Source organism: Peromyscus eremicus, chromosome 1 (genome assembly GCF_949786415.1).
Source record: "Peromyscus eremicus chromosome 1, PerEre_H2_v1, whole genome shotgun sequence".
Classification (NCBI taxonomy): domain Eukaryota; kingdom Metazoa; phylum Chordata; class Mammalia; order Rodentia; family Cricetidae; genus Peromyscus; species Peromyscus eremicus.
Window position 1 is genome coordinate 117,076,182 of NC_081416.1, and position 27,949 is coordinate 117,104,130.

General features: G+C 46.1%; 1 protein-coding gene and 1 long non-coding RNA gene across 5 annotated transcripts in view; one reads left to right on the plus strand and one right to left on the minus strand.

Moving 5' to 3' along the window:
- LOC131918053 (uncharacterized) overlaps positions 1 to 16,692 on the plus strand; it is a 39,262-nt gene extending 22,570 nt beyond the window's left edge. For 2 of the 4 annotated variants that reach the window (XR_009380816.1, XR_009380818.1), the window contains 2 exons: positions 12,043 to 12,147; positions 16,319 to 16,692. This is a non-coding gene — a long non-coding RNA (uncharacterized LOC131918053). Of the gene's footprint in view, positions 1 to 676; positions 2,240 to 12,042; positions 12,148 to 13,973; positions 14,882 to 16,318 lie in introns of those variants that run through there. The other 2 variants (XR_009380819.1, XR_009380823.1) reach the window with 2 other exon arrangements.
- The window catches only part of Pde8a (phosphodiesterase 8A), a 137,000-nt gene extending 115,508 nt beyond the window's left edge, over positions 1 to 21,492 (minus strand). The window contains exon 1 of the mRNA XM_059272311.1: positions 21,230 to 21,492. Within this exon, the coding sequence (XP_059128294.1) occupies positions 21,230 to 21,403 (174 nt within the window). The 5' untranslated portion in view covers positions 21,404 to 21,492. The remainder of the gene's footprint in view (positions 1 to 21,229) is intronic.
- Positions 21,493 to 27,949: the final 6,457 nt, after the last annotated feature.

The window sequence follows — 27,949 nt, forward strand, 5'->3', positions numbered from 1 at the left end:
GCCGCACTGGGGACATCACCAAGCAAGATGTCTACAAGCAATTCCAGACTATGATTTCTCAATTCATTATATATGTGTGTATGTATATATATAGATATATATTCTCATTAATAATAATCAATATGAATAAATGTAACTAACAACAGGTAATAACTCAAGGATATTCAGTAGGTATAGGCACTATTCATGTGCTTTACAATATATCAATGTATTCAATCCTCATAGCACTCCTCTGATGTAGGTGACTTGTTTGTTTGCCTGAACTAAAATCTAGGGCATACACAGTTTACATAATTTGCCCAAGGTCCCACTAGTATAAAGTGGTAAAACTGGGATTTAAAAACAAGTGATGTGTAACCAAAATGTACACTATTTCATTTTGTTACACTCTACTGTGAAGCCGGCACCCAGGTGGAGAAGCAATTCAGACCCGCGCATTCCGCCTCACCCCCAGCACACTACCACGCTGGCATCCAAGGGCACAGGTCGGTTTGTCTGTTGCTGGGCTTCTGTGACTGGCTAGCCAACTTCTGCAGCCTTCACTACCACACGTGCCATTAACAGTCCTGTGTGCAGAGCCACCTTCTAGGGCACTGTACATCTTAAGTACACAGCCATCTGTTCCCTTTAAATGACGCTCAGTGGTCCTTCCCTTCCCTGCTCTTCTCGTCCCCAGACCCCGTCATGCCTGTCACCTCTTTCAGACTCACCCATCTCTCGCTCCCTCATCTGCCATCACAACAGTTAACTAACAGACATCCCGTAAGATGCAAAACTCTAGATCTAAATCCAACCAGGCAAAGAGAAGACAAGTGTGGCTAAGCCCTGCGGAAGAAAGACATCGCACAAGTTTGTGGAATGGCACCTCAGTGCACAACCTCCCACAACAGGGCTTCAACTTCCTCCATGTCCCTGGCACGGCTCCACAGCTCCTCATCCACTCACCAGCGCATTCCTTAGGAAACAGTACTAAGAACCTTGGCCCTCCAAAAGAGCTCAGGAGAGCAATTCCTTTAGTCCTCAGCCCAGAAACTGCATTTCTCCTCAGTTACTCCTAGTTTTCCTATTTGGTGAGGCTATGGGAAGCTCAGAGCCAAATGTGTGAGCCAGCCCCAGGCAACCATGCATGTCCCTAAGGCAGGCATGCATTTCCACACACTGCCCTGGCTCTTGACTTAACTGATCAGTCCACCTTTGTGCGCTCTTGGCCCTGATCCCCTTTCTCTGTCTCTCTACATAGTCTTTAAGTTGCTTCAAATTCTTTTTGAAACCAAGTAAGGTAGGGCAGTTCTATGCTGAGAATGTCACCCCTCTGCTGCTCTCCACATTCTGACAGAAGTGAGTCAGGCTGGACGTCCACGGTTTACATTTGTCACCACAGGTGGATGAGGTGTCTCTGTCCTGTGCCAACAACTTTTGGTTGCGCAAACAAGCTTCTTGAGCAACAGTCCCTAAATACTTACCAGTTTATTTCCAACAGCCTTAATGAATGCCACATAATTCTGTCAGTATCCTTTCAGAAATGTCACGTGGCATTTTTCTCAAGTTAGATGTGCCATAAAATCAACAAATACCACAAACTATTCAAAAGAGTTTAGAACAGGCAATCCAAAATTTTTAAACCTATACTCACCAACAATAAACAATTATAAACCAAATACATTCTGCAATGTATATCTTACCTGCTGAATAAAAAGATAAGCAAGGGCTGTCACTTGGGAGGCAGAGGCTGGAGAATCAACTGCAGAGGGCAGCCTGGGCTACCAATAAGAGCCTGCTTTAAAGAAAGAAGGAAAAAAAAAGACAAGCTTCAGAGAAGTTGCTACAAGAAAGCATATGAATATATGACTACATTCCACTCATTTTAGGAAACAGACTACATATTTGGGCAGAGGATGTAGCTCAGTTGGTAGATCACTTGCCTAGCATGCATAAAGCCTTGGGTTGGAGCTCTGGCATCTTACAAGCCAGGTGCCATGGATGGCGGCACATGCCTGTCATGCTAGCACTCGGGGAGATAGACAGGATGACTCGAAGTTTAAGGTCATCCTCAGTGACACACTTAGTTTGAGGTCAGCCTGGGACACATGAGACCTATTAAAAGGAAAAAAGAACTCTGTATCATTCAAATCAGAGAGAAATCATTGTGTACATTTTTTAAAGGAAGAGGAAAAAAATGGTATGAAAGGGTGTCATAACCCCACCTGGAATTCCAGGGTTCAGGAAAGTCAAGCTAAGAGAACATCAGTTCAAACTCGGCTTGGGCATGCTCAAAAACCATCACAGGAAGGTCAGTACGGACAGGAAGTGGAACTTGGGGGATCCAGGCTCTATCCTTCCCCTCTCCCCAATCTTTTTCCATTGTATAACCTTTGTATAATTCCTGTGTCAGCCAGGAAACTTGTAAGTAAAGAAAATGAACCTCGAAATATCCTGTGATGAAGTAAATTTAACGATTCATGCTAACGCAAAGTCTAGCCTTAGCTATCAGAACTTCCGGCAAGGTCCAGAGAGACTCCTGCTCTCTCCCTGCAATTCTCTAAGCTGTTCTCTATGAGTTGCTCTGCCCTCATTGCCAGGGGCTGGATAGATGGCACAGGATCAGAGGCATTCTAGAACCAGCCTGATTTAAGCCTAGGTTATATATCTACTACTGAGCCCAAAAAAGGGAGGGTAAGGGGAATGTCAGGACTTACAAGAGCTGTGAGAAACCTCTCTCCCTCCCTGACTGCACAGGACCTGTGCATGAAAAAGGGGAAGCACATGATGCTAACTGCCAACAAGTGTAGCAGAGCCTGGCTACCCCTTCAAACCCAGTCCCTTCTCCTGCGTACTCGGCAAACTGCACCTCCCAACTTCTGGTGATGCGAGGTGTGTCTGTCCAAGAAAACCTGAACCAACTAACATGGACCCCTTCCAGACCTGACACTAGAAAACCTTTCTCCCATGACCCTCCATGTTTTTCCCCATTCTGTGAGTGTCCAGATATGCAGATAGATAGGCTTGAAGTGCCCCTGAGACCCATGTGTTGAAGCTGACTGAACCACTGAGAAGAGCCATGACTTCTGCATCTACTTAAAACAGAGGGCCCCACAGATCAAGAACACCTAGTTTAAATTTGATGGCACTGATAAACTTCTATGGAGGTTGAGTCTTTTGTGTTTTGTTTGGTCTATCACAACAGCAAGCCCAAACTACCAGGTAAGGAAATTAAGACCCATAAAATTGGACAACTTGCTCCAAATTACAGTTAGCAGATTCATTAGAACACATCATGCAGTGATACTGCCACTGGAATGCAAAACCAACAGACAGCAACTAAGAAAGTACTTGATAAAACGAGAAGTAATGACCTGTAATCCTAGATACCCATGACATTAAGACTCGAAAATCACAAGTTCAAGACCTGCCAGGGCTATACAGTGAGATCAAGGACAGCCTGGACAACTTAGTTCTTCTCAAAATAAAATGGAGAGCTGAGGATGCAGTGTCTACCAGGGGAGAGGGAGAAAGAGATGGACTAGGCTCCTCCTAAGAAAGAAGTAAGAAAGGTCAAATTGGAACACACACTCCTTTTATGTCACACCGGATGGAATTTTCCCTTGTGTTATTATCCAGTCTTCTCTTACCAAACAGACTAAATGGAAAGTTTCTCCAGCAATGAAACATGCAAACCGCCTCAGAGTCATTATAAGGAATAATGGTCATTACATAGGAAGGTGGGATTAATTCTTAAACTGACAAGCACTGGGAAGCCTCAACCCCAGTATAGGGCAACACTGGCCTCTCTGGCCAACATCCTTTCTTCCTCTAAGGCGTGTTCCCATTCCAGCTGCCTACTTTCCAGGAATACTGCTGCCAACCATGAAGGCTACCTCCTGGCCACTGAGGGTAGGTATGCCAGGCAGGCTCATCTTATTTCCTCCCTAGGAATTTTCAAATTGGAATTAATTATTCCATTAATAAAGCTATGAAAGGAGGTCAGATGGCATCACTGCCTGTTGAACAACAGCACAAGGCAACCCTAGAAAACAAAAGATAATGCTTGTCAGAGGCCAGCACACCCATAGCCTTGCCTCCGTTCAGTTACCTAAGCCAACTTACAGTGGCCCACAAATTCCCTTTTTGGCTTCAACAAGCATTCAAAAAAATCCTGACCAATTTACAACTGGCCCTCCCTATATCCGCAGGCTCTAAACTTGCAAATTTAAATAACCATGGATAGAAACTACATGGGAAAACGTGCCTGCACTAAACATGTGCAGACTTCTCTTTCTTGTCATTGTTCCCTAGACAAACAACAACTATTTACATAGCACTTACACTGTATTAGATGTAAGTCATCTAGGAATGATTTGAAATGTATGAGGGAATATGCACACAAGGGCCTTGAACACTCACAGACCTGCTATCTAAGGCCTTAGAACCAATGCCCTTTCATAATGAGGGATGACTGTGGTCCAGAAAAAGTCTCAAAATGAGACAAAAAAAAATATTTGTAATGTCTCACAAAGCTCAAAAAAGCCAAGTAAAAAAATACAGACATAGCAAAGTACAGCTGTGATATAATGAGAAATAAACACAGTCCCTGGCTTACAGCACATCTTTTGTTATAATATTTGGCCTTTTGTCCTGTAACAGCTCTGGAGAAGCTCCAGGAAAATAAAGGCAAAGGCAAAAAGTTAGGCATGGCAACAAGGACCTATAATCCCAGCACCTAGGAGGCTGAGGTGGGAAGATCTAAATTAAAGACCAGCCTGGGATAAGAGTATGTGTCCCAGTTTGATACAATTAAAAATAAAAATGAAGGTATAAGAAATGTTGTGTTATTCATAACAAGCCTCTTTCCCCTAAATTTATGTTAGTAAGATAATTTATGAAAAGCCTTAGATAACTGTAAGGGGGAGGGCTAGTTGCCTGGGGAACCAAACATGTGGCTAAAGAGGACGGGAAGGGAAGGGAGGGGAGGGAGGGAGAAGAAGAGGTGTGGTAGTTAAATAGAAATGGCCCCCACAGGCTCACATATTGAATGCTTAAACATCAGGGAGTGGCACTACTTGAGAATTAGATGTGGTCGTGTTCAAAGAAGTGTGTCACTGGGGATGAGCTTTGAGGTTTCAAAAGTTCCAGCCAGGCCCAGTGTCTGGCTCTTCCTGCTGCCTGCGGATCCAGATGTAGGACTCTCAGCTCCTTCTCCAGCACCATTTCTGTCTACGTAAAGCCATGAAGATAATGGACTGAACCTCTGAAACTGTAAGTGAGCCACACCAGTTAACTGCTTTCCTTTACAAGAGTTGCTATGGTGTCTCGTGACAGCAACAGATCACTGACTAAGATAAGAATACAAAATGGGAGAAGAGGGGAGGAGAAAAAACTAAAAGTTGAGTCTATGAAAAACGGCCAATGATTTAGCCAACTATATTTATGTAACAAAGTCTTGGTAACAATCCAAAAGGATTAACTAGGGGGAGTGGAAAGGGGATAAGAATGGGTAATGCAGCACATATGTGAGTGTGATCAGAATATACCACACATAGGTATAAAAACATCACAATAAAATCATTATTTTATATAATTAATATATGCTAATAAAAATTTAAAAATAAAAAGAATCCAAAAGGATGGGTTCAAGGAGCCTCCAGGTTCTTTTTATTTTCTTTTTTCTTTTACTTTTTAAGTGTTTTTAAATGACTTATTTAACTTTATTTTATGTGCATTGGTATGAAGGTGTCAGATCCCCTGGAACTGAAGTTACATATAGTTGTGAGCTGCCATGTGGGTGCTGGGAATTGAACCTGGGTCCTCTGGAAGAGCAGCCATCTCTCCAGGCCCAGTATTTTCTTTTTTTAAACTGGCTTTAAAAAAGATAAATTTATTTTTATGTGCATGGGTATTTTGCCTGCCTGTGTGTCTGTCTGTTCACCACGTGCATGCCTGGTGCCATCAGAAGCTCCCGGATCCAGGATCCCCTGAACTGGAGCCATAGGCAGTGGTTAGCTGCCATGTCAGTGCTGGAAATCAATCTCAGGTTCTCTGGAAGAGTATCCAGTGCTCTTAACCACTGAATCAGCTATACAGCCCCTTACTGCATTTTTTTGTATGTGTATTTTGGTGGTGGCACACAGGTCGGAGGTCAGAGGTCAACTTTTCTGAGTCAGTTCTCTCCTTCCACATTTAAGTGGGTTCCAGGGATTGAATTCAGGCCATCAGACTTGCACAGAAGACACTTTATCCATTGAGCCATCTTGAAGCATGGTTCCAAGTTCTTCAAACAGAATATATCCACATGCCAGGAAGGTGGTACACCCTTTGTCACTGGGGCAGAAGCTGGCGTGCCCACGTTGGTTTTCCTGTCATTGTGTCAAAATACCTGCTGACTCCAAATCAGCCTTGCTGGGAAAAGTCAGGCACAACTCACATGCCATACTTGGAGGCCTGATTGGGGCCTGGTTGTAGGACAGGTACTGTTATCCTGATTTCTGAGTGTCCACAAACTGAAAGAACAGGTTCAATTCAGTGGCCCTGACCAAAGACCACCTCTGCTCCAGGGGTTCGTAACAAAACCAGCTCCATGAACCATGAGCCTGAACCAAATCCATGGATTACCCAGAGATTTGCCAGGGACCTGAAGCTGTCCTGCACTGCACAAACAGCCTTGGTATCTCAAGGCTAACATAGTTGTTGGTAATGAAAATTATATTTTTATTTACAGGCCAAAACCTCAGCACATCCTTGTTTGTAGTTCCATTATCAGAATATTTAGCAGCACTAAAAGAATTATAGTACAGCATCTTTCTCCACTGACTTTCTGGTCAGCAGCTGTGGATTCTCACAAAGACAAAAGACCACCACTAAAATGGCACATAACAGATCAGAAGGTCTGTCCCCACACTCCCTCTCATACCTGCATTTTAATACAAAATACTATGGCTCGCAAAGAACCACACGATTTTGTCCAACCTACAGTTAAATAAGCCAAAGCCAGAGTTCAAGCCTAAGTCTCCAACTCCACTTCCTCTGCCTTCTCAACCACACAGCAACAACAGTATGCTCAGATATCTGGATACACAGTGCAGAATCAGGGGCAGAGGAGAGACAAACCTGTCCTCTTCTGAGTTTGTTATGGTATTCATCTTCACACTGCTAGAAGAAAAAAAAAAAAGACCTAGGACAGTATCCAGCCCACAGTAAACATTAGGGGGAAATGTATGCTGAATGATTAAGATAATAAGAAGTTTACTCTGTAAAAATTTATGAAACCAGAGGTGAAATGAAGAGAGGAAGCCCATAATGTAGTTCAAGTACTTTCTAATTCTTAGCCTCCAAAAACTAGAGATTATTCGTTTTCACCACTGCTGAAAATGACTATATGCTACTCACTTGGTCAGCTATCAACGCCTACATAAAGGTCTTCAAGTCTGTGAGAATCCTGCTAGACCACAAGGTCTGCCTTCCTCACTCCCAATCAAAATTTTACTATAGCTCATCTTATCTGGACCTTTTGGCTTTTCAAGACCTTGTTTCTTTTTTTAATTTATTTATTTTATTTTATGTGCATTGATATTTTGCCTACATGTATGTCTGTGTGAGGATGTCGGACCCCCCAGAACTGGAGTTACAGACAGGTGTGAGCTGCCATGTGGGTGCTGGGAATTGAACCTGGGTCCTCTGGAAGAACAGCCAGTGCTCTTAACTGCTGAGGCATCTCTCCAGCCCCTCAAGACCCTGTTTCTTAACCCCAGAATATCAAAAGACATAACACAAAGGCTTAGAGAAGAAAAAGCAATAAAACTGCCATTTTTATTGAAAAATGTTAAGGCAATTTTTAAAAACTAGCCAAACAGCCTATGAATGATTACATAATAACATAATCTTCATTGTGTGCCAACTCCAATTCTCTATATATGAAGTACAAACTAAAAAAGTAGGTATATGTACAGGTCTTTAAAAAGATTTTTTTTTTTCAGAAAAGCAGAGTTGAAAATATTGAAGTTTAGGAGTCTTGGGGATTCTGTTCCTTCGTTGTTTCTGACACATGTAAGCCACTACACAACAGCACGTTTGAAAAGCTGTGTGAGATGGGCATGCAGACAATGTGATGCCTCTGTATCTCAGGGAACTGACCAGTGGGGCTTAGTGCAGAGAGCTTGTCTCACGCACACGACATACTAGCCCCAATCCCTAATACAGCTGGAAAGGAAATTTTTAAAAAGAACAAGAGCATTTCCCACAAACACACAAAGCACCACAGGGCACAGGACAGACTGTTAACACGAGGTTCTCACTCTGGCTCCCCGTTACACGCAGTGTGATTCTGGACATGCTGTCTAAACGTCTTATGGTTTCAGTTTCCTCTCAGGTATGGTCAAGTCAAAGGCTCTAGTAAGGAAAAAATTTCTGCTGGGCAGTGGTGGCGCACGCCTTTACTCCCAGCACTGTGAGTTCGAGGCCAGCCTGCTCTACAGAGGAGTTCCAGGACAGCCAAGGCTACACTGAGAAACCCTGTCTTGAAAACACAAACAAAAAAAGGAATAAATTTCTTATAAAAAATGAAATAATTCAATAAAATAACTCATCTGAGCCAGGTTTACAAATACAGTTTTTAAATACAATGTAATGCTTTTCATTAGACTGTACCAAAATATACTAAAATTTGACCTAAGAGAATTGATTTTTTAAAATTAAGATAGATTCAAACTTTTAAGAATAAATCCAGAAAAGGACCACAGATGTGAAAAGACTTATGATAAGACATCCATGGCAGCATTATTAACTTAAGTTACACTTTGGGGGAAAAAAAACACTTAATGATACAGGAAATAGTTACAACGTATTGCTAAGTTTTAAAGCCAAGACATAAAGCCCTGCGTAAGTATTTACTCCAAGTTTACATTTAGGTCTGGTGATGTAACTAGTGGTAGAGTGCCTAAAGCCTCCTAGCACCAAAACAACAACAACATTATTGTCATTAAAAAGGTCTATGCACACATAGGAAAAAAGGTATTATTAATATGAATATTATATGTAATATATACACACAAATAAACAAATAAATGTAAAAGAAAAAAGCTATATGTAGAAAAGGAACTGAGTTAAAGAAACATCATTTGGCTGGGCAGTGGTGACATATGCCTTTAATCCCAGCACTCAGGAGGCAGAGGCAGAAGGATCTCTGTAAGTTTGAGGCCAGCCTGGTCTACAGAGAGAGTCCCAGGACAGGCTCCAAAGCTACAGAGAGAAATCTTGTCTCAAAAAAACAAAAAAAAAAAGAAAAAGAAAAGAAAAAAGAAAGAAACATCATTTATGAGCTCTAATCAGAATTATTTTAGATAATAATTATCAATTCCTTCTTAAAGAAAAGGAAAACACCGTAGCTGAATAGCTGATGGTGAACATTCACACAGTGCCAAATGCCACTGTGACAAAATACTTGAAATAAACAACTCATAAGGTGGAAAGATTTATTTTGGCTTATGGTTTGAAAGGTTTCTATTCATGGCCAGTTGGCACTCCTGCTTCTAGGTTAGGAAGAAGGCAGTATATCCCGGCAGCCAGGAGGCGAAAAGAAAGGAAGGGCTGAGGTCCCAGTATCTCCTTCAAGGGCATGCCCTCCACGCCTTACCTTTCTCCTACTAAGTCCTTGTCTCCTAAAGGTTCCATCACTTCCCAACAGCTCCAGAGATCACAAGTCTTTAATGTGTGTGTCTTTAGGGCAGTCATCCAGACCGTAATGGGGCAAGGCTCAACAGCAGAGAGATACAGCAGTCATCCTGCCCCATTCAAACTGAGCGTCTGTGACAGTGCCTCAATCAGACTTTGTCTTCTGATACAACCCATGAATCACCAACAATACAGTCTAAACAAAATATTTAACTTGAACTTATTTTAGATACAACTTCTGCATTTCTTATAAATCAGAAGTATGTATGGGATTAAAAAGATGACTCAGTGGTTAGCAGGGCTTGCTGTGCAACTATGAGGATCTGAATTCAGATTCCAGCACCTACTACTATAAGCTAGAGTGGTCTCACATGTGCCTGTAACCCAGCACTGTGGGGGACAGGGATAGGAAGATTGCTAGGACTTGCTGGCTGCCAGCCTAGCTAAAAATCACAAGCTCAGGTTCAGGGAGAGACCTTTCCTTGATGGGATAACTCAGAAAGTGATCAGAGAACACTTGACACTTTCCTCTGGCTTCAGCTCACAGACTTGTACATATACCATACCCTCTAAAAAAAGAGTTACAGAAAGTAGAATGAGAGTGAATTGAGAGCTCAGGGAAGCAAGTTTGGGCATGACTGGTAGGGTCTCCTTAAGAAGAGTATGTGAGCCGGGCGGTGGTGGCGCACGCCTTTAATCCCAGCACTCGGGAGGCAGAGGCAGGCGGATCTCTGTGAGTTCGAGGCCAGCCTGGGCTACCAAGTGAGTTCCAGGAGAGGCTCAAAGCTGCACAGAGAAACCCTGTCTCGAAAAAACCAAAAAAAAAAAAAAAAAGTAGGTGTATGTTCCAGATTTTAAAAAAAGTAAGTGATCATAAGCAGATGCAATGCAGGACATTTATGAAATTATAAAGGAAACTAGTAAGGTATATAATGTAGGCAGTAAATACTATTTTTATAAATGAATGAAATGGAAATGTGCAGATTATTAGATAAAAAAACTACACTGCCAAATAATATGTATTTATTTAAAGGGCGGTACCTTTAAAAATTAAGGAGAGTTACCATATGATCCATCAATTCCATTTATGGGTAGATATCCAAAAGAATTGAAAGAAAGGACTCAAATAGATATTTGAATATTCATATTCCTATCAACATTATTCAAATTGTCAAAAGATAAAGGCAATCAAAGTGTTCATTGATGGATAAATAATGTGGTAACATACAATAGAATATTATTCAACCTTAAAAAGGAAATAATTTCTGATATATACTCTAAGAGAAATGAGCCTTGAGAACATTATGCTAAGTGAAATAAGCCAGTCCCCAAAAGACAAAATCTGTATCTGTATCTGTAGTCAAATTAATAGAGACAGAAAGTAAAATGGAGTTTTCCAGGGCAGAGAGGAGACTTAGCAGTTATTATTTTGGATGTGTGGCATTTCAGTTTTACAAGATGGAAAAGTCCCAGAGTTGGCTGGTGTCAACAGCTACACGACTCTGTCATTGTACTTAACACTAAGGAACTGTATACCTAAAGCTATTAAAATCATAAACTTGTTCATCGTCATTTTTAAAAAGATTTTATTTTTAATTATGTGTGTATCTGTGTGAGCATTGTGCAGGGGTACAGATGTACAAGAAGGCCAGAATTCCCTGGGATCTGATGATCCTCTAGAGCTGGAGTTACAGGTGGTTATGAGCCTCCCTGGGTTGGGCGCTAGGAACAGAACCTGGGTTCTTTACACAAGTAGTATGTGCTCTGAGACATCTCTCCAGCCCCTAACTAGTTTTTAAGTATAAGCAGAGTGTAGCTCAGCGGCAGAGTACTCACCTAGAGCACACAAGGCCCTAGGTCCCATCTCTAGCATAAATGAACTACAGTCATGTGTTGTATGATCAATTTCACTGAAAAATGAATATACATACTAACATGTTGTAGCAAATAATTTCAAGACAGTGAAAACTACACTGTAGCATTTGCATATTGTCTATACCGCATAAGCATTGCTTCCTTAATAAAAGAGAACACAGAACCTACAGTCTAGTACTTGGGTGCAGTTTAAGTGCTTCTGCAACTTAAATGATCCTTGTTATTGTGTATATTTTTCAAGCTCCCTGAAATAAACAGAATTTATACAAGAAAAAGCAGAAGTGTACTTTTATAAAATGAACAAAGTAGCAAAAGCCAAGAATGGCTTTTATGGAAAACAAAGGCTTCCTTCCCTGAGCTCTCCTTGCACTGACATCAGCCCTATGCTGATATAGTGAACCTGCTCCTGTAAATGGTGATCACCAAGCTGGACAAGTCATTCGATCTCTTTTAATATCTGCTTCTTTCAATCTTAAACAAGGGAAATAAAATCCCTCCACTCCACAGGGGCCTGGAGAACATCAGATGAGGTGATGTGCAGAAATAGCATTGGCAGCCCATAGAGCACTGGACAGACAAATCGTGGCATGTTATCATCGTCCCTCTAAGCTGGTAAACCCCAACCTCTGAGTCACCCTCCACTTCCTTTCCCTTCGTTCCCCAAATCCAACCTGTCCTTAGCCTATTAGATGTTTCTTTGTTCATCCCCTCCATTCCCAAACCACTATGCAAATGTTAGTTACACCCGACTGCATCTTATTCCTGGACAACAGGACCTGGACAGCGCCCACCTCTGACTTTCCCTTCACCCACCACTGAAATTTCTGCCTGAAACAATCTTTGTGAAATAAATTTATCACTTAATACCCTTCTGGAAATGAAAAGGCCTTTGGAGCTCTATGAGGTTTATAAAATGGACTTCAAATTCCTTATCCTGATTTTCAGGCTTTCCCCCTCTTATCCTCTACACAGTATCCAGGAGTTCCTCAAAGACTCACAGAAATCCCCTGTCCCCCACCCCACCCCCAGTGTTGGGATCAAAGGCGTGTGCCACCACCACTGGCTTAATTTCCTCTTTTAGTAGCATGTTCCTCCAAGTCTGCCCATTTTTCAATTGGAAGAACCATATATATTTTGAATACTGATCCTTTATTGATATTATACATTGCAAATATCTGAGTCAGCGGCACGGCTTTTCATTCTCTTTTGATAAGATCTGTATTTTTTAACTTAGTTGAATTTTATCAACTTTTCCTTTATCATAAATACCTTATAGAACTTGCTTACTGAGACCTGAAGACACACACACTATATATGACGCAGGTTCAATTCCCAGCACCCACACGGTGGCTAACAACTGTCTGTTAACTCCAGTTCCAGGAGATCTAACACCTTCTTCTGGCATCTACAGTCACTGCGCATACATGGTACAGATACATATGCTGGCAAAACACCTACACACAAAAAATGAAAATAAAAATAAATCTTTTTTTAAAAAAAAAAAGAAATACATGTCTTAAAGAAAGGTGTCCTTTGAGCTGGCGACATAGCTCAGAAACTAAGAGTGAGTACTGTCCTTACAAGGACCGGAGTTCGGTTCCCATCATTTATGTCAGATGGCTCACAACGGCCTATAACAACAAGTCCAGAGGATCCAATGCCTCTGGCCACCTCTGATACCTGCACTCAGGTGCACACAGACACAGACACACACACACACACACACACACATAATTAAAACAAAAAAAAAATCGTTTTCTGAAACAGGGTCTCATTATGTAGCACTGGCTGTCCTGGAACTCACAGAGATATGCCTACCTCTGCCTCCAAAGTGCTGGAATTAAAGGTGTATATCACCACTTCCAGCCTAAATAAATCTTGAAAGAGAGGGAGGGAGGGAAAGAAGGGGGAGGGGGGGAGAGAGAGAGAGAGAGAAGGGGAGAGGGAGGACTCATCTGCCTCTGTGGCTCAGTGGGTACAAGCTCTTGCTGCCATGCCTGACTACATGAGCTTAGTCCCTGAGAGCCCTGTGGTGGAAGAACATCAGTGTCATAAGCTATCTCCTGACCTTTACATGCATAGCATGTGTGAACAAGCACACGAGCAAAGTAAGCTTTAAAATACGTCAAAAAGAAAAACAGAAAGGTACCTGTCCAAGCAGTCACAAAGCCCTAGGTTTGCTCACCAGCCCTGACAGAGGGGGAAAAATGAAAATGGTCAATCCTCACATGTTACAATAAAACACTTTTAAAGACATTTAAGTAATCTCACCATAAGTCAGGCATTCTAGTCTCCTTTTGTTTTTTGTTTGTTTGTTTGTTTGTTTTTCTTTTATCTGTGTGTGAGAGGAATTGCTGGAGATTGAACCCAGGCCCTGCCACATGCTAAGACAATTGCTTTACCACTGAACCATGGAGCCCATCCCTGTCCCTCTCTAGTCTCCTACAGTTGAGAAGATACAAGATCAGGATGTGCCAATTATATCACCATTAGTCCCTGATGAAGTGGATGTCAGCCGCGTCTCTAGCCCCTCCTCCTATAGTCCTTCCACATCCCCTCACTGGGGAGCTGCCATCAACTCCAACACCTAAGGACAGCATGGGGGCGGCTTTGGGATACCCACTAGCAATGGGAAAGGAGCTGAGGCCGTCACGTAGGACCGGAAAGAGAGCGACAGCTGGTGAGCTCAGCAAACAAGAAGGTATGTTTCCAAGCCATGCAGAGTAAAAGCACTGGCGAGCCCCGCACCCCTGAGTCCTCTGACGTCACACCACAGTTCAGGGAAATTTGCAACATCCTTCCTGTCTGTGTGGATGGACAGACTACATTTCATGTTTGTAGCTGAGAAACAGCAGCATAAAACTTGTCAAAACAGTGCTCTAACATGATATTCCACCACTGCCTACCAACAGAGCAGAACAAAGGTAGAACAGAAGGAGGGGACCCAGAAACACTGCTCAGCTTAAACATGGCCAAAACTGGAGACAATAGTTTACTAATAACCTGACAGATTAATCACTGGCTCAAGGGTGTTTCGGCTTTTTGTTAAAACACGTGCAACACACCCTAACCATTTTTGTTAACTTTAAATAAGATGAGACAGACCTAGGGAATGTGAACAAAAAGCCCTACCAGACTCAAAGCTGGGGTTAGTTATCCAAATACTTTAGCGTGTGCCCCGCATGTAGGAACGGTCATGAAACTAGGACACAGTCCTCGTCCCCGAGCAGCCTATACTCCAGGCGAGGGCCCCACCAAGCATTCTAGGCCTTTAAAAGGCAAGCCCTGCCAGGGACTCAAGGAAGCCTTTGGTTGGACCTGGAGTAACTCTGGGAGGATGCCTACATGCAAGCCTGGGGGGGGGGAATGCAAGCCTGGGGGAGACGCACACCCGGCAAAGGTCAAAGGTCACACACAGCTCCTGGAGAGCCACGCTAAGGAAGGCAGTCTGTAGCCTGAGGAGGGGTAAGGGAAGAGTCCCTAGGTCTTTAGTTGGTTTCAGACAGCACAGAGGACAGACTGGAGAATGGATAGCTAATTTTGTAGATAACTGGGAGGCCTGAACTAGCTACAACTTCCAAACACAGGAACTTAAAGCAGGGCATGCCCGCGTCCTCAGTAAGTGAAGACCTAACATCACAGAAATACAACTTCAGGACACCCCATTAAAACTCAGGGGACTGGGGCTGGAGAGATGGCTCAGTGCTCAAGTGCACTGGCTGCTCCTTCAGAGGATCCAGGTTCAGTTCCCAGCACCCATATCAGTGGCTCACAACTCTTGTGTAACTCTAGTTCCAGGGGATCCAACATCTTCTGGCCTCCCTGGGCACTGCATGAGTACAGTGCATAGACATACACTCAGGCACATTAAATAAATAAGTGAGGGGGCTGGAGAGATGGCTCAGTGGTTAAGATCACTGCCTGCTCTCCCAGAGGACCCAGGTTCAATTCCCAGCACCCACACGACAGCTCCTAACTGTCTGTAACTCCAGTTCCAGGGGATCTGACATTTTCACACTAACGCACATAAAATAAATTTTTAAAGAATAAAAAAATAAAAATAAACAAATGATCTTTAACAAACAAAAACGCAGGTAACTTAATTCATTTACAGCCTACTGCAGCGGTTCTCAACCTTCCCAATGCTGTGACCTTTACTACAGTGTGTTGTCTTGACCCCCAACCAATACAATTAGTTTGTTGCTACTTCATAGCTCTAATTTTTCTATTTTTATGAGTCATAATGTAAATATCCATGTTTTCCAATGGTCTTAGGTGACCCCTGTGAAAGGAGTGTTCAACCCCCAGAGGGGTTATGACCCACAGGTTGAGAACCACTGGCCTACTGGAAGGCCAGTCCATGGGAGGAGGAATGAAATAGGCAGTTAAGAGAGCAACAGTCTGGAGGTTGAGAGCAGGAGTAATGTGTCCTGACTCCAGCTTGATTATATGGCCCTGGGTGAGTCTCGAACCACTGGAGGCTTCGCTGCAAACGAGAAAATGACATCAGCCATCCCCCAAGGTTGCAAAGACTAGAGGTGATACCATCTGTAACACGTGTAGTACAAGTACAGGAAGATGAAGTAGAGAACATCCAAGAGACGGCAAGGGTTACTAACAGAGGCAGTCTGCATCCAAGAACAAGTCCACTGCTTTCTATTACCTCACCACTGAGAAACCACCAGCCTTGGGCCAGACTGGGGCTTACTCCTATCCTAACGCCTCCTCTGCCCTTTAACTGTATTTTTCGTTTTAACTTTCTGAAATAATCTGTCCTTTAAAGCATTTTAGGTTATTCTGAGATGTCACCCTCACATCATGAACCTCCCCCTGCTGAAGAACTCAATCTAAATGAGCAAGCCATGTAAGGGAGAACCAGTGTCCCCAAACCACTTCAAAAGAGACCCCGGGCCCCATCAGAGACGTCACTTCAGTATGGAAAAGATGAAGATTGACCCAGGACAGGTGATGGAATCCTGACATAGTATCATTCTTAAGAATCACAGTTAAATTTATGGGGATAATGACAGAAGTATTGTGTTTATGCATACACACATTACAGTTGCTTGGTGTGTATATATTTTAGAGTAAAGCTTGTTTCCTGATCTTAATTTGCATGTGTTTATGCTTGCCTAAATTAAAGCAATTCTCTCTTCATGTGTTATTTGATTTTGTTCTCTGCCAAGTTACTGAGTGTTTCTGAGAGTGGAAAATATTTTTGAAATATTATGATACAGGCAATTATCAATGCAAAGCATTTTATGTATATAACAAGATTTCAAGAAAATATTTAATTCTTCACAGCTAAGCCTGGCAAAAGACTCTATATACGGAAAGTCATAAGAACACAGTAATGTGCAAACTCATCATCTTGCCCTCCTGAGATAAACTGTATCATATCACAATAGGAGCACAAAGTTAGACCTTGTTTTCTCAACTACACCTGCAGAGGGAAACTGTCAGTAAATTTCAGTGGAGAAACAAAATCAGATGACACACCAAGAGAACACTGCTTAATTTCACAAACATGGATGTGATTGATTTTTTTAGAAATTAACATCAAACAACCAATTTTATTCTAATGTAGATGATAATTACTCTATAACTAAGAAGTCAGTTTATTTTGGTTGACAAAAATGGCTAGTTTGGCCAGGTCTCTGGAGAAAGGGGGTTGGCAGGAAGATCAAGGAGGAAGACTGGAAGAGGGAGAGGAAGACAGTGAACGGTCAGAGAAAAGCAAAAGGAGAAAAAGAGAATTCCGGGAACAAGGCGGAAAGAGACCAAGTGGAGCATCCGCAGACCCTGAGGGGGTTCCGATGGGGACACTAACACTCGGTCGGAAGTGAGCGTGCAGACACGTAGTCCTGCGTGCACTGCCCACCAGGCTGTACTATCCCTCATAACGTTATAAAACACCAACGTGAAGCAGAAGTGGTGATGATGCACCTTTAATGCCAGCACTCAGCAGGCAGAGCAGGAGGAGCTCTGAGTTCAAGGCCAGTCTAGGACAGCCAGAGCTCACAAAACCAACAAAACAATAACCACAAACAACACAGCTCACTAGGATGGCTATATCTACCCCACCCCCACCCCCGGGTACAGCTCTCCGGGGAGCAACAACCAGAGACTCCCACAAAAGCAATCTGAACTTCACAGCCTCCAATCTAGTTAAAACTCTTGTCTGTTTGTCCTTTCTATGACAGGGAGATTTCGTCCTTGCACAGCCTGTTTCACACAATCCTACAATTCAACAACTGTTCATGGGAGGTCTACGTGGACCAGGCCTAAGCGAGACAGCAAAAATAGGCATGTCTGCCCACCTAACAAAGCTGATGAGGATGGCTGAGAGCAGAGGGCACCAATCATCAGCAGTCCACTGGGGGTTTGTGAATAGATCTCTATCACTACTCCCCCCACACACACACACACACGTTTCAAGGGTACCTCAAGTCCCCACTAAGGAAGAGGGAAACAGGATCAATCTAAAAACTGACAAGACAATATTGAAATGTTACAGTTAAAGCTTACACTGATTAAAAATAAAAGTGTAAGTGTTCAAGCTGAACACAGCACTCATTATCTGTAACCACATAGGCTATATAACTCCTGGATAAACAAACAGCCAGAGTATTTTCAGTTATACTTAAATAGGTTCATATACTCACCTCCCAATGTATTAGCAGATCCTAAAGTACCTTTGGAATCATTAAGAACTAAATCATATTTGTTGAGTTCTACTGTTAGGTACATTCCTTGTACTTTGAATACTACAATCTCATGGCAGGAATCAGAGCCTATCATGGCTTGTCTAAGACAGAACCCTAAGAAAGGGGCTGGATAATCAAAGAGGTCTAGGAAATGCAACTCTAAACACCCTTTGGAAGATCCCAAGGTATTTTAAAAAGTTGCCTCTGACAAGTCCTGCATTTAAAAAAGAAGAAAACAACACTTGGCTGAAACCAGTTTCAGGGACATGCACCTACAGTACACCAGAAGGTGGGGAGCTGAGGGAGCAGGACCCCGAGTTCCAGGCCACCGTGGGTACCACCCCAAAACACTATCGGAAGGGAGAGAGAGAGCAGGGACAGAAGAGAGGCAAGGAGGGAGGCAGGAACTCGGCTGAACTTACTGAGTTCCTCAAACTGATCGGATCACAGAACACTTCAGTTTGTTATACTTGTTCACAGTCCACAGACTGCTGCATGGAATTACATATGAGATCTCTCACAGTGTAAACAATACACTGTTCAATCCGAAATGTATTTAATCAGTCCTTCAGCAACGCGGAGGAACTATTTAATGCATGCTACAGGAATATAAAACTTTCTCCACTGAATTTCTTATTTAAATTCACTCACATATACCTGAATCTGCATTTTAAAGAATGAATACATGCACAAACACACGTATGTGTGCAAGTTTGTGTCCATGTGCCTGCATGCCTGCATGTGGAGGCCAGAGGGCCACCTCTATGGCTGATTTTTTGAGACAAGGTCTCTGGCTGAACCCGGAGCTGACCCATGGCGAGGCCGCCTGGACAGCAGCTCAGGGGATCTGCTGGTCTCCAGCCCACTCCAGCCGCAGCACTAGGTTAAGGGGAATGCCCAGCTTCTGTGTGGTGCTGGGCACCTAAGCACGGCGGGTCTGCGTTCTCGCCTGACTTCACTCTACCTTCTAAGCTATCTCCAAGCTCCCAGCTCCAGGAATATTTTTAATGAACTAGCATAGGCTCTTAAGATATTAATAAAGAAGTAAGTCACTTATAATTTGATCTTGCCAAAGCTTTTCCTCTCTAACATGTATTTTTCAATTTCCAGAGTGCATTTACATCTTAATTTTAAGAAAAAAATACTGAACTAAAGAAAAGCTGTAATTACTTCTGCTCTATTACCTGATATGCCTAAACTAACTATCTGTAACTGAGATGTGGAATCAGTATGGACAACTCAGGAATGAAAGTACGGGAGGAGCTTTCATTTCTATTGGCTGTGCTACTCGAATCTGTAATCTGTCTCCTCCTCTGTATATGTTCATTTGAAGCCTATCTTAAATGTTTTATAGACACAAACTGCAGTGGTAGAAGTATCAGTGAGTTAAGAGTAAAAACAAACTCAACAGTTATTTAGCATCTATTATCTGCATGCCACGAGGCTAACCCCTGTAAGGATGAACTCGCTTGTCTAGGCCATAACCCAGGCAAAGGTCTGTCAGCACACAATACTTGGAACAGGAACTCTGAAGTCCAGAACACAGAGGATGGCAGAGGAGCAAATTGCTGTACAGGGGAGGGTCACAAGATGCCTAACAGACATTTTAAGACGACCAGGCCACCACAAAAAGGCCTGTATGAAGCAAGGTGTCTCACTGAAAGGATGATGTTGGAATTTAATATTGGCTAGTGAAAAAACCCAGTGTTAGATCGGGGCGGAAACGGTGACAGCGGTTAAGGCTCCCACATTCTGTCTCATCTCTAGGGTCCGGTCTGTAAGTCTGCGGGGCTTCATATAGAAGTGCCTCATCCAACGCAGTTGGCCCAACAGTCTAAACTCTTAACTGTCACAGGTTTCTTTAAAGACACTACAGGGGAAAGAATTCAACTCCTGATAATCAGAATAAGGTTGAGTTTTCCCTCCGAGTCGTGGTAGGGCGGGGCAATCCCTCCAGTATGGAAAGCTGAACAGGATCTTCCCTTTCATACAGAAAAAGTACCATAATGATAGCTGGAAATTTAAGACAGGCAAATCAACTACATCCTTCAACTGGGGGAGGTTCTGCCCGACTAGGTAAGCAAGAATCAGAATTTCAAAACCTGCTAGGAACGAGGGGCTTACGTTCAAACACGGCAGCCAAGCACACTCAGAGTTTGTCTGACTACCTTAATGGAGCACAAGCCAGGGCGTGAGGTGTCACTCTTATATCCCAAATGGAAGTGGAAAGCTGCTGCTGCTGCTGTGTGCCTCCGTGAACTTTTATCTTTCCTTGGGAAAACCTTAGCCCTCGAAACTTTTGATAAGAGCTGAGGCAAAAGGCGCTGGGGAAGACACGCAATGAAAAACAAACAAACAAACAAACAAAACCCTGAGTCCCAGTCAGACTGCCTCCATCAAAGATTAACTTCGCCCCGCTCAATCCTTCAAAGCTCACGTCTTCCAGGAGTATTTTCTAATCACATAGGCTTTAAATACCACACGAATGCTAATAAACCTGAACTTCAGATAACATGTGCAGTGAAGCCAAACCGATGTTCCAGGTTACATTTCAACAGTCCCGAAGAAGTGGAAAAGTGAAACTGCGTGTGCCAAGAGGGGACAGGGGTTGGGATACACTAGGCAGGGTGTGTGGTGGAGGGTCGCATCCAAGACCCTTCCCAGAGCTGACAGCCCTCTCCTTTCGACCCCGGGCACCGCAAGAGCCAAGTGCACCCTGGTTTACCGTTTCGGGAGCATGCCAGACTATCTCGGGGGTCCCTCACCCAGGTCCCCGACCCACCCCGCTGGGAAGAAACGGACTCTAGGCGTCCGATCTGGCCAGGGAACGAACGGACGCCACCCCGGCTCGGGCAGAGCCGCGTCCCAGCCCCGTTCAAGCCTGGGTCCGCGACAGCCCGCAGGGCGGGCGGCTGGCGTCGGTCAACGGCCGCCCGGAGGGCTCCCGGCGGCGACCCCGCGTTTGCCACCCTCCCGGTGCCGCTCACCTTCGAGGCGCCGCCGTTGCGAGGCTGAGGCTCCACGAGCCTGACGCGGCCGGCCGCGGTCGACCGTCGTCGCTGTCGAGACCGGGGCGGCGCGGGGCCCGGGGCGTCCTCGTCCTCGACGCTGTGGTTCGCCGCTCGGCTGTCGGAACTGTGGATGCTCGGGGAGCAGCCCATGCTGGCGGCGGCGGCGGAGGCGGCGGCGCCGGGGACACGCTGGCGGGCAGCAGCGATCCGGTTAGCAAACGGCCCGCCCGGCGCCTCGGGGCCGCCGCGGGCGCCGTGTCATCGCGGCCTGAACTGGCGGGCGGGCGGGCGAGCCGGCGGGCGGGCGAGCGGGCGGGCGGGCGGCGGCGGCGAGCGCGGGTCTCGCGTCAGGAAGCGTGGCCACCTCTTTTATCGCGCTGCGGGCGCGGCGGCGGCGGCGGCCGAGGGGAGGGGGCGCTGGGGCGGGAGGCGCGCGGCGGACGCCCCTCCGAACATGCCCTTCCTGAGGCGGGAGCCGCCGCCGTCTCCCTCACATCGCCGCGCGCGCCGCGGCCACCACCGCGCTTCCGGGGAATGTCGGGGGAGGAGATTGGCGCTCTCGCCACCGGGAGCCGCGAGCCCGCGCCGCCTTCGCACCGCCGCCCTCGCCCCGTCCGACTCTCGAGGAACCGGGCGGGCGGGCGGCCGGGAAGCGCCCCCTAGTCGGGCGACCGTTGGGAAGCCTAGCCCCCGCCCCTGCACCCCGAGCTACGGGACGGGAGGCACGCGGAACCGGCGCGCCGTAGGGGGGAGCGAGCGCCTCTCGGCTGCACTCGGGCCGCGCCGTCGAGAAGCGCCCGGGCGGCTGCGCAGCGAGCGAGCGGGGAGGTGATGGTTGCGCGGCCCGGGCCTCCCGCTCCGGGCTCCGGACCGCGTCTTGCGGCCGACGCGCCGCGCCCAGCCCCCAGCGGTGACCTCCAGCGGCTGCTGGCGTCAATGCAAAGCAGCTGGGGCGCCCGCCGCCCGCTCCCGGTACCGCCCGGCCAAGAGCATGCGCGGGCCGCGACCGCAGGGGCGCCCGGCCAGCGTGCCCCGAGAGAGGAAGGGACTGGCTCAAAGATACACAGCGACACTGCTTCGGGAGGGCCACCAGGTTCGATCACTGTCACATCACTGTGTTTGAGACCTGGAGCTAAGTCATCCGGGAAGAGGCCGGTTGGAAGGACTTCGTTCCCGAAGTGGTCAGAAGTCCATGGGGGCACCACACTCCAGGTCCCAGACGTTATTAACAGGGACAGCGGGTTGTTCCAAGACCTGGCACGTCACGCCTCTGGGTGCACCCGGATCGGTGCGACTTGCGACTTGCGAGGCTTCGAAGCTACAGTTCATGGAAGGCCGGTCCTCGTAACCCAAGGACAATTCCAGGTTCAACAGTCCCAAGAATCAGAACCAAGGGAGGGGAGGGGTGTGCGCCCTTCCAGCAGGGATCAGGCCTGTGAGGACCCCGGTTGTCAGAACTGTAGCCCTCACGTGCAGACAGCCTAGCTGTGTAACTCCGGATGAGTCTCTTAGCCTCTATGTGGCTGAAGCTGAAGGGCGACGCCCCTGGGTGTGCATCTGGTACCCGGAGCCAGCCACTTCGGGGACCCTCCCGTCCTTCCTTGCTCTCCAGGTCCACCGGGACCCCGGCGGGGATGTAGTTTCCTTTCCTCAGTCCACACCTTTCCTACCCGCACCCGGGAGCGACCCTGAAAAGTCCAGGCTCCCGCCCGCCCGGCCGCGGGCTGGCTACTGTTAAGACCCGGAGATATGCTCCGGGCTGAAGTCCCCGATGTCACGCCGAGGACACAGGTGCTTGATTTCTGTGGCAGCTCCCACGTCCTTGACCATCGATCTTCCGGAGCAAAGGAGGGTACAGGGAGGCTTTGGGAGCGGATAAGGCGCTGGAGCCGCTCTGGCCATTGGCACGTGGCTCCTTTGTCAAGTTAAAGCGCGCTATCCTATAAAAGTATCACTGGCTCGGTGGAGGTGTCTTGAAAAGCAGGAAAGAATAATATCACCCGTTATTCCACCCAAATTGTAGTGTTTTCGACTAGCAATCTTAGAGGGTAGTTTTTACAGCTGGCATCTGGATCCCTGGAGAAAAAGCCTTTAGCCGCAGATGCGCACACAAGTCTAAGGCTCTTCTCCCCGCCCACCAGAAGTCTGGCCTTGAGGACTTCATACTGACCTTGCTTGTGAAGCTCCAGGAAGCCCCAGCCCTCCTAGCCCTCCCCGCACAGGCTGGCTCTCGGCGTCCCTGCTTTGTCTTGGGGATCCTTGAGCTTTATGTCAATAACAGGGTGGGGCTGAGGAAAGGGGGCTCCTCTGGAGACCAAAGAATTCTGGTACCTTCCCCTTCCCCCTCCACCATCCTGAGTTGGTTATTTACTGTCTGTAATCTCAAAACTGACCTCCCGCCCTGCAATTTAGGGACCCACAGATTTGGAAACCTGAGGCTAAGAAAGACACTCAGGCAGATTGGAGCCATCTGTTTACTTGTGGAGTGGAAGGATCCCGCTTTCCCTGGTCTTAAGACCTTAGCCTGGGTCACAGTGTTGGAGCTGTGGTGAGTAATCCATCCCATCCCTCCTCTGGCTAGAATCTGCACCTGCAGGTCTTTAAACACAACCTGTGAAACCAGAGGTGAAACCCCAGGCCTCAAGGACTGTGACTGTAAAAGGGTCACAGTGCTGGCAGATGTACGCCCCCCAGTATGTCCCCCAGGACTTTCAGGGCCGGTGAAGAATCCGGCCATGGGCTGGAGAGATGGCTCAGTGATTACCAGCCAGTACTGCTCATACAGAGAACTTAAGTTTAATTCCCAGCTCCCGTGTCAGGTGCCTGTAACTCCAGCTCCAGGGGCCTGACCACCCCCTCTTCTGCCCTGCACTCATACACACGGACCCACATGCAATACTTGCAAAATGAAGTTTAAAGGATCCCACCAGTGCCGGGAATAGTGGCCTGTGCCCATTATCTGGGAGACTGAGGCAGAAGGGTTACCATGAGTTTGAGGCTAGCCGGATCTGTGTGGCAAGTCCCTGTATAAAATTTTTTTTAAAAGAAAGAGGGCTACAGAGATGGTTCAGTAGTTAAAAGCACTTGCTGCTCTTGCAGAGGACGTGGATTTGGTTCCTGATGACCCCATGGTGGCTCATACTGTCTGGAACTCCATGTACAGGTGACTGGATACCCCCTTCTGACCTCCAGAGGCACCATGCATGCTTTTGCACATACGTACATGTATGCAGGCAGGACACGCACATTTTTTTAAAAATCTGAAAAATAAAAAATTTAAAAAGAATCCAAGCGTCTCAGGGAACTTCTGAACTGAGTCCTACACAGAGTGGCCACCCCGCCCCTACCAGTGCTGGCCAGCTGAAGCCTCACTAGCACAAGTAGAATCTACCAGCATCCCCCTCCATTTCGGGGGGCATAGGAACTCTGACCAGAGTGGCCCAAACTTGTAACTGAACGTCCGTTCCATTTCTGATTTCCAGGACTCGAGCATGAAGTTCAATGGGACTGAGCAGAGGCTAGCCTCAGGATCTCAGCTTAATCTTCTTCCTGAGGGCTGCAGTTTACACATCAACCATTCTCAGGAGACTCCAGGAGCCTCGGAGCAGGGAGAGAGGATCTTCAGAGCTGCTTTGCTGTCTAAATCCAACCCTATTGTTTCCATGCTTCTCCTAAAGCTGACCCCACCTTCTCTAACCAGTTCTCCCTCTTCTCCAGCCAGGGGCCAGCCATTTTCAAAGTCCACCACAGGCAGAGCTTCCCCGGTGACTCTGTCTTCACCCACTGAACTTGGCTGATGGAGGAGGGAGAATTCTGATAGCCGGAGATCTGACTCCCAGCCTTGCCCTTTCCTAGACCTTGGACGACCAACTTTACCTCTGTGAGCTGATTTTCTCTGCTGTAAATCTAGGATTAAAGCAGTCTACCTCTCAGAGATTAGATGCACTCCCAGATGTCAAATGCCAATAATAACCACTGTGTCCCATAACCTCAGCATCCCACTTCCTCTGGGAATTGACCGTCCATTTCAGTTCTGACATCTACACAGCACTACCTTCCCAACTGCTACACACACACACACACACACACACACACACACACACACACACAAACCCTATAGGAAGAAATGGAATTACCCAAACAAATCTATGGCTTCTATTTTATCAAACCTCCCCCAACTTTCAAGGTCTTGTATAGTATGATTTTTTAAATTACATTTTTTTTGTTTGTTGTTGAGACCGAGTCTCTCAAATTATCATTGTTTTCAAATTGTACATCCTATAAATTTATATACAGATACATTCTGAAAACAAACAAACAGGAAAACATTTGAACCGAGCAGAGGTATATAGTATACAGAAGGAAAAGGAGGGGGGGGAGCCAGGCACGGTGCCCATTAATCCTAGGACTCCATATGTAGGCAGAAATGGAAAATCTCTGTGAACTTGAAACCAGCCTGGGCTACATAGTGAGTTTAGGCCCCTCAAGGCTATATTGTGAGAATCTCTCTGTCTCACAAAAAGAAAAAGAAAGGCTCTTTCCTTCTCCAAAGATAACTGTTGTTAACAGTTTTAACTATGTGTTTCTAGACCCGTTTCAACCTTGAACATTACATGTGTATGTAGCACATCTAATACAACATGGAAAGAAGGCTAGAGTGGGCATCACTTAAAAGGCTTTGTGGGATTGATTTATCTAAAAGTCTGCCCCCTGCTCCTTTGCTGCACAAGGGGTGAAGGGAAATGAGATCAGAGACATCCAACCTTGGCTGCCACTGAGACAGGAAACATACTGGCCATCCTCCCCGCCAGCCCCTGGATCAAGGCCTTTCTGAGCCATCTCTTCAGACTCATCTTTGTTTCTTTGTTATCCCCTGGTCTTTTATTCTCTGACTATCCCAGTCTTTCTCAGTTAACAGAGGAACGGAGTGACCACCTTCAGACAGAAGCCACAGAAGGAAGGAGCGCCCTCTGGAGGCCAGAATGGTGGAGGCATTAGACCCCAATAGTCCTGGTCCCCTACCTCCAGGACTGTGTGCAGCTGTGGTGCCCTCTCAGTTTGGCTTGATTCTTGTCATTGACCTGGGGCCCTGGAGTAACAACTCAGTGTGGACTCCTTTCTGGAAATGCGCTTATTGAGTCTCACGGTTTGGGAAGTCTCTGGTTCCCAGTGCTCACCCCCATGCTTTACTCTGTGATTCCATCGACCCCTTCCTACAAGGCCAGGGACTCCGCCCTCTTTCATCTACTGGATAAAAAGCAACACTCTTAATAACATTGTCCTTGGAGACAAGTACTTAGGGGGCCAAGGGCTCACACAACACAGGAATAGAGTGTACCACCAAAGACCAGGAACCACCAAAACTTGCTCACTCTCTTGATACCTTGATTGCCCAGAAAACATTTTCTATGAGGCCTCAGAAATCCTCAGCCTCCGTCTATTCAGCCCCAGGACCTAGTGATTTCCACCACAGCTTGGAAGCACTTGACCCAAGTTCCGTTTAGTTTATTTTTTATTGTTGTTGTTTTAGACAGGGCCTCTTGTAACCCAGGCTGGCCTCAAACTTGATATGTAGTCAAGAGTGACCTTGCATTCCTGATCCCCCTGTTTCTACCTCCCTAGTGCTCAGATTCCATGCCTGACTTCTTTGCCCCAAATTCTTACTTAATTTGTGGTGTTCCAAGGGGAGTCTATCCCTATGCCTAGACCTGTGTAGTCACGGGTACTTTGCAGGGCTCCATCTTGATTACATGTTCCTATTATCTCTGCATTAGTTACTTTTGTCATCACTGTGGCAAAATACTGTGTGACAGCTGATCCTGGCTGTCAACTTGACACCCCCTGGGAAGAGGTAATCTCAGTTAAGAATTGTCCTCATCAGATTGGCCTGTGGACATGTCTCTGGGGTATTGATTGCTAGCTGTCCTCGGAGGGTCCAACCCACTGTAGACAGTACTGTCCTTAAGCAAGCGGGTCTGAGTCTGAGGCTGGAGAGTGGGCTCAGCGGTTAAGAGCACTTGTTCTTACAGAGGACCCAGGTTTAATTCCCAGCACATACGTGGTGTCTTACAACCATCTGTAACTCCATTCCCAGGGGATTTGATGCCCTCTTCTGAGCCCTGGTATATCAGGCGTGCACATGGGGAACACATACATTCATGCAGACAACACAAACACTCAAACACATAAATCTTTTTTAAAAAATGAAGAGAAAGAAAAGTAGCTTCGTATGATTCTGGGTGCAGGTCGGGGAGCAGCACTCCTCCAGGGTGCCCGCTCAGTCCCCGCCTCCTGTGCCGTGGGCGGAGTGTGACCGGAGAGTTGTAAGATTTAAAAACAAAAACAAAAAAGACTCTTTCCCCCAACTTGCTTCCGGTCATTTTGTTCATCACAGTAACAGAAAAGCTAACTAGGAACCCTGACAAAGGCCACAGAAAGGAAGGGGAGTTTCTGCTAGCTCACAGTTTGAGGGACACAGGCGGAGAAGGGCTGGCGTGGGGAGTGTGAGGCAGGTCACATGTTAGCTGCAGAGGGGAAACAAAGCTAGATGCGGAGCTTTGTTTCTCCTCTTTATTAGGTCCAGGACTCCAGCCCCGTGGGATGGACCCCGCTCCCATTCAGCATAGGTCTTTCCACCTCAGGTAACCCTCTGGAGACACTCCAACAGACCGGCCAGTTGTCTCCTAGGTTGATTCT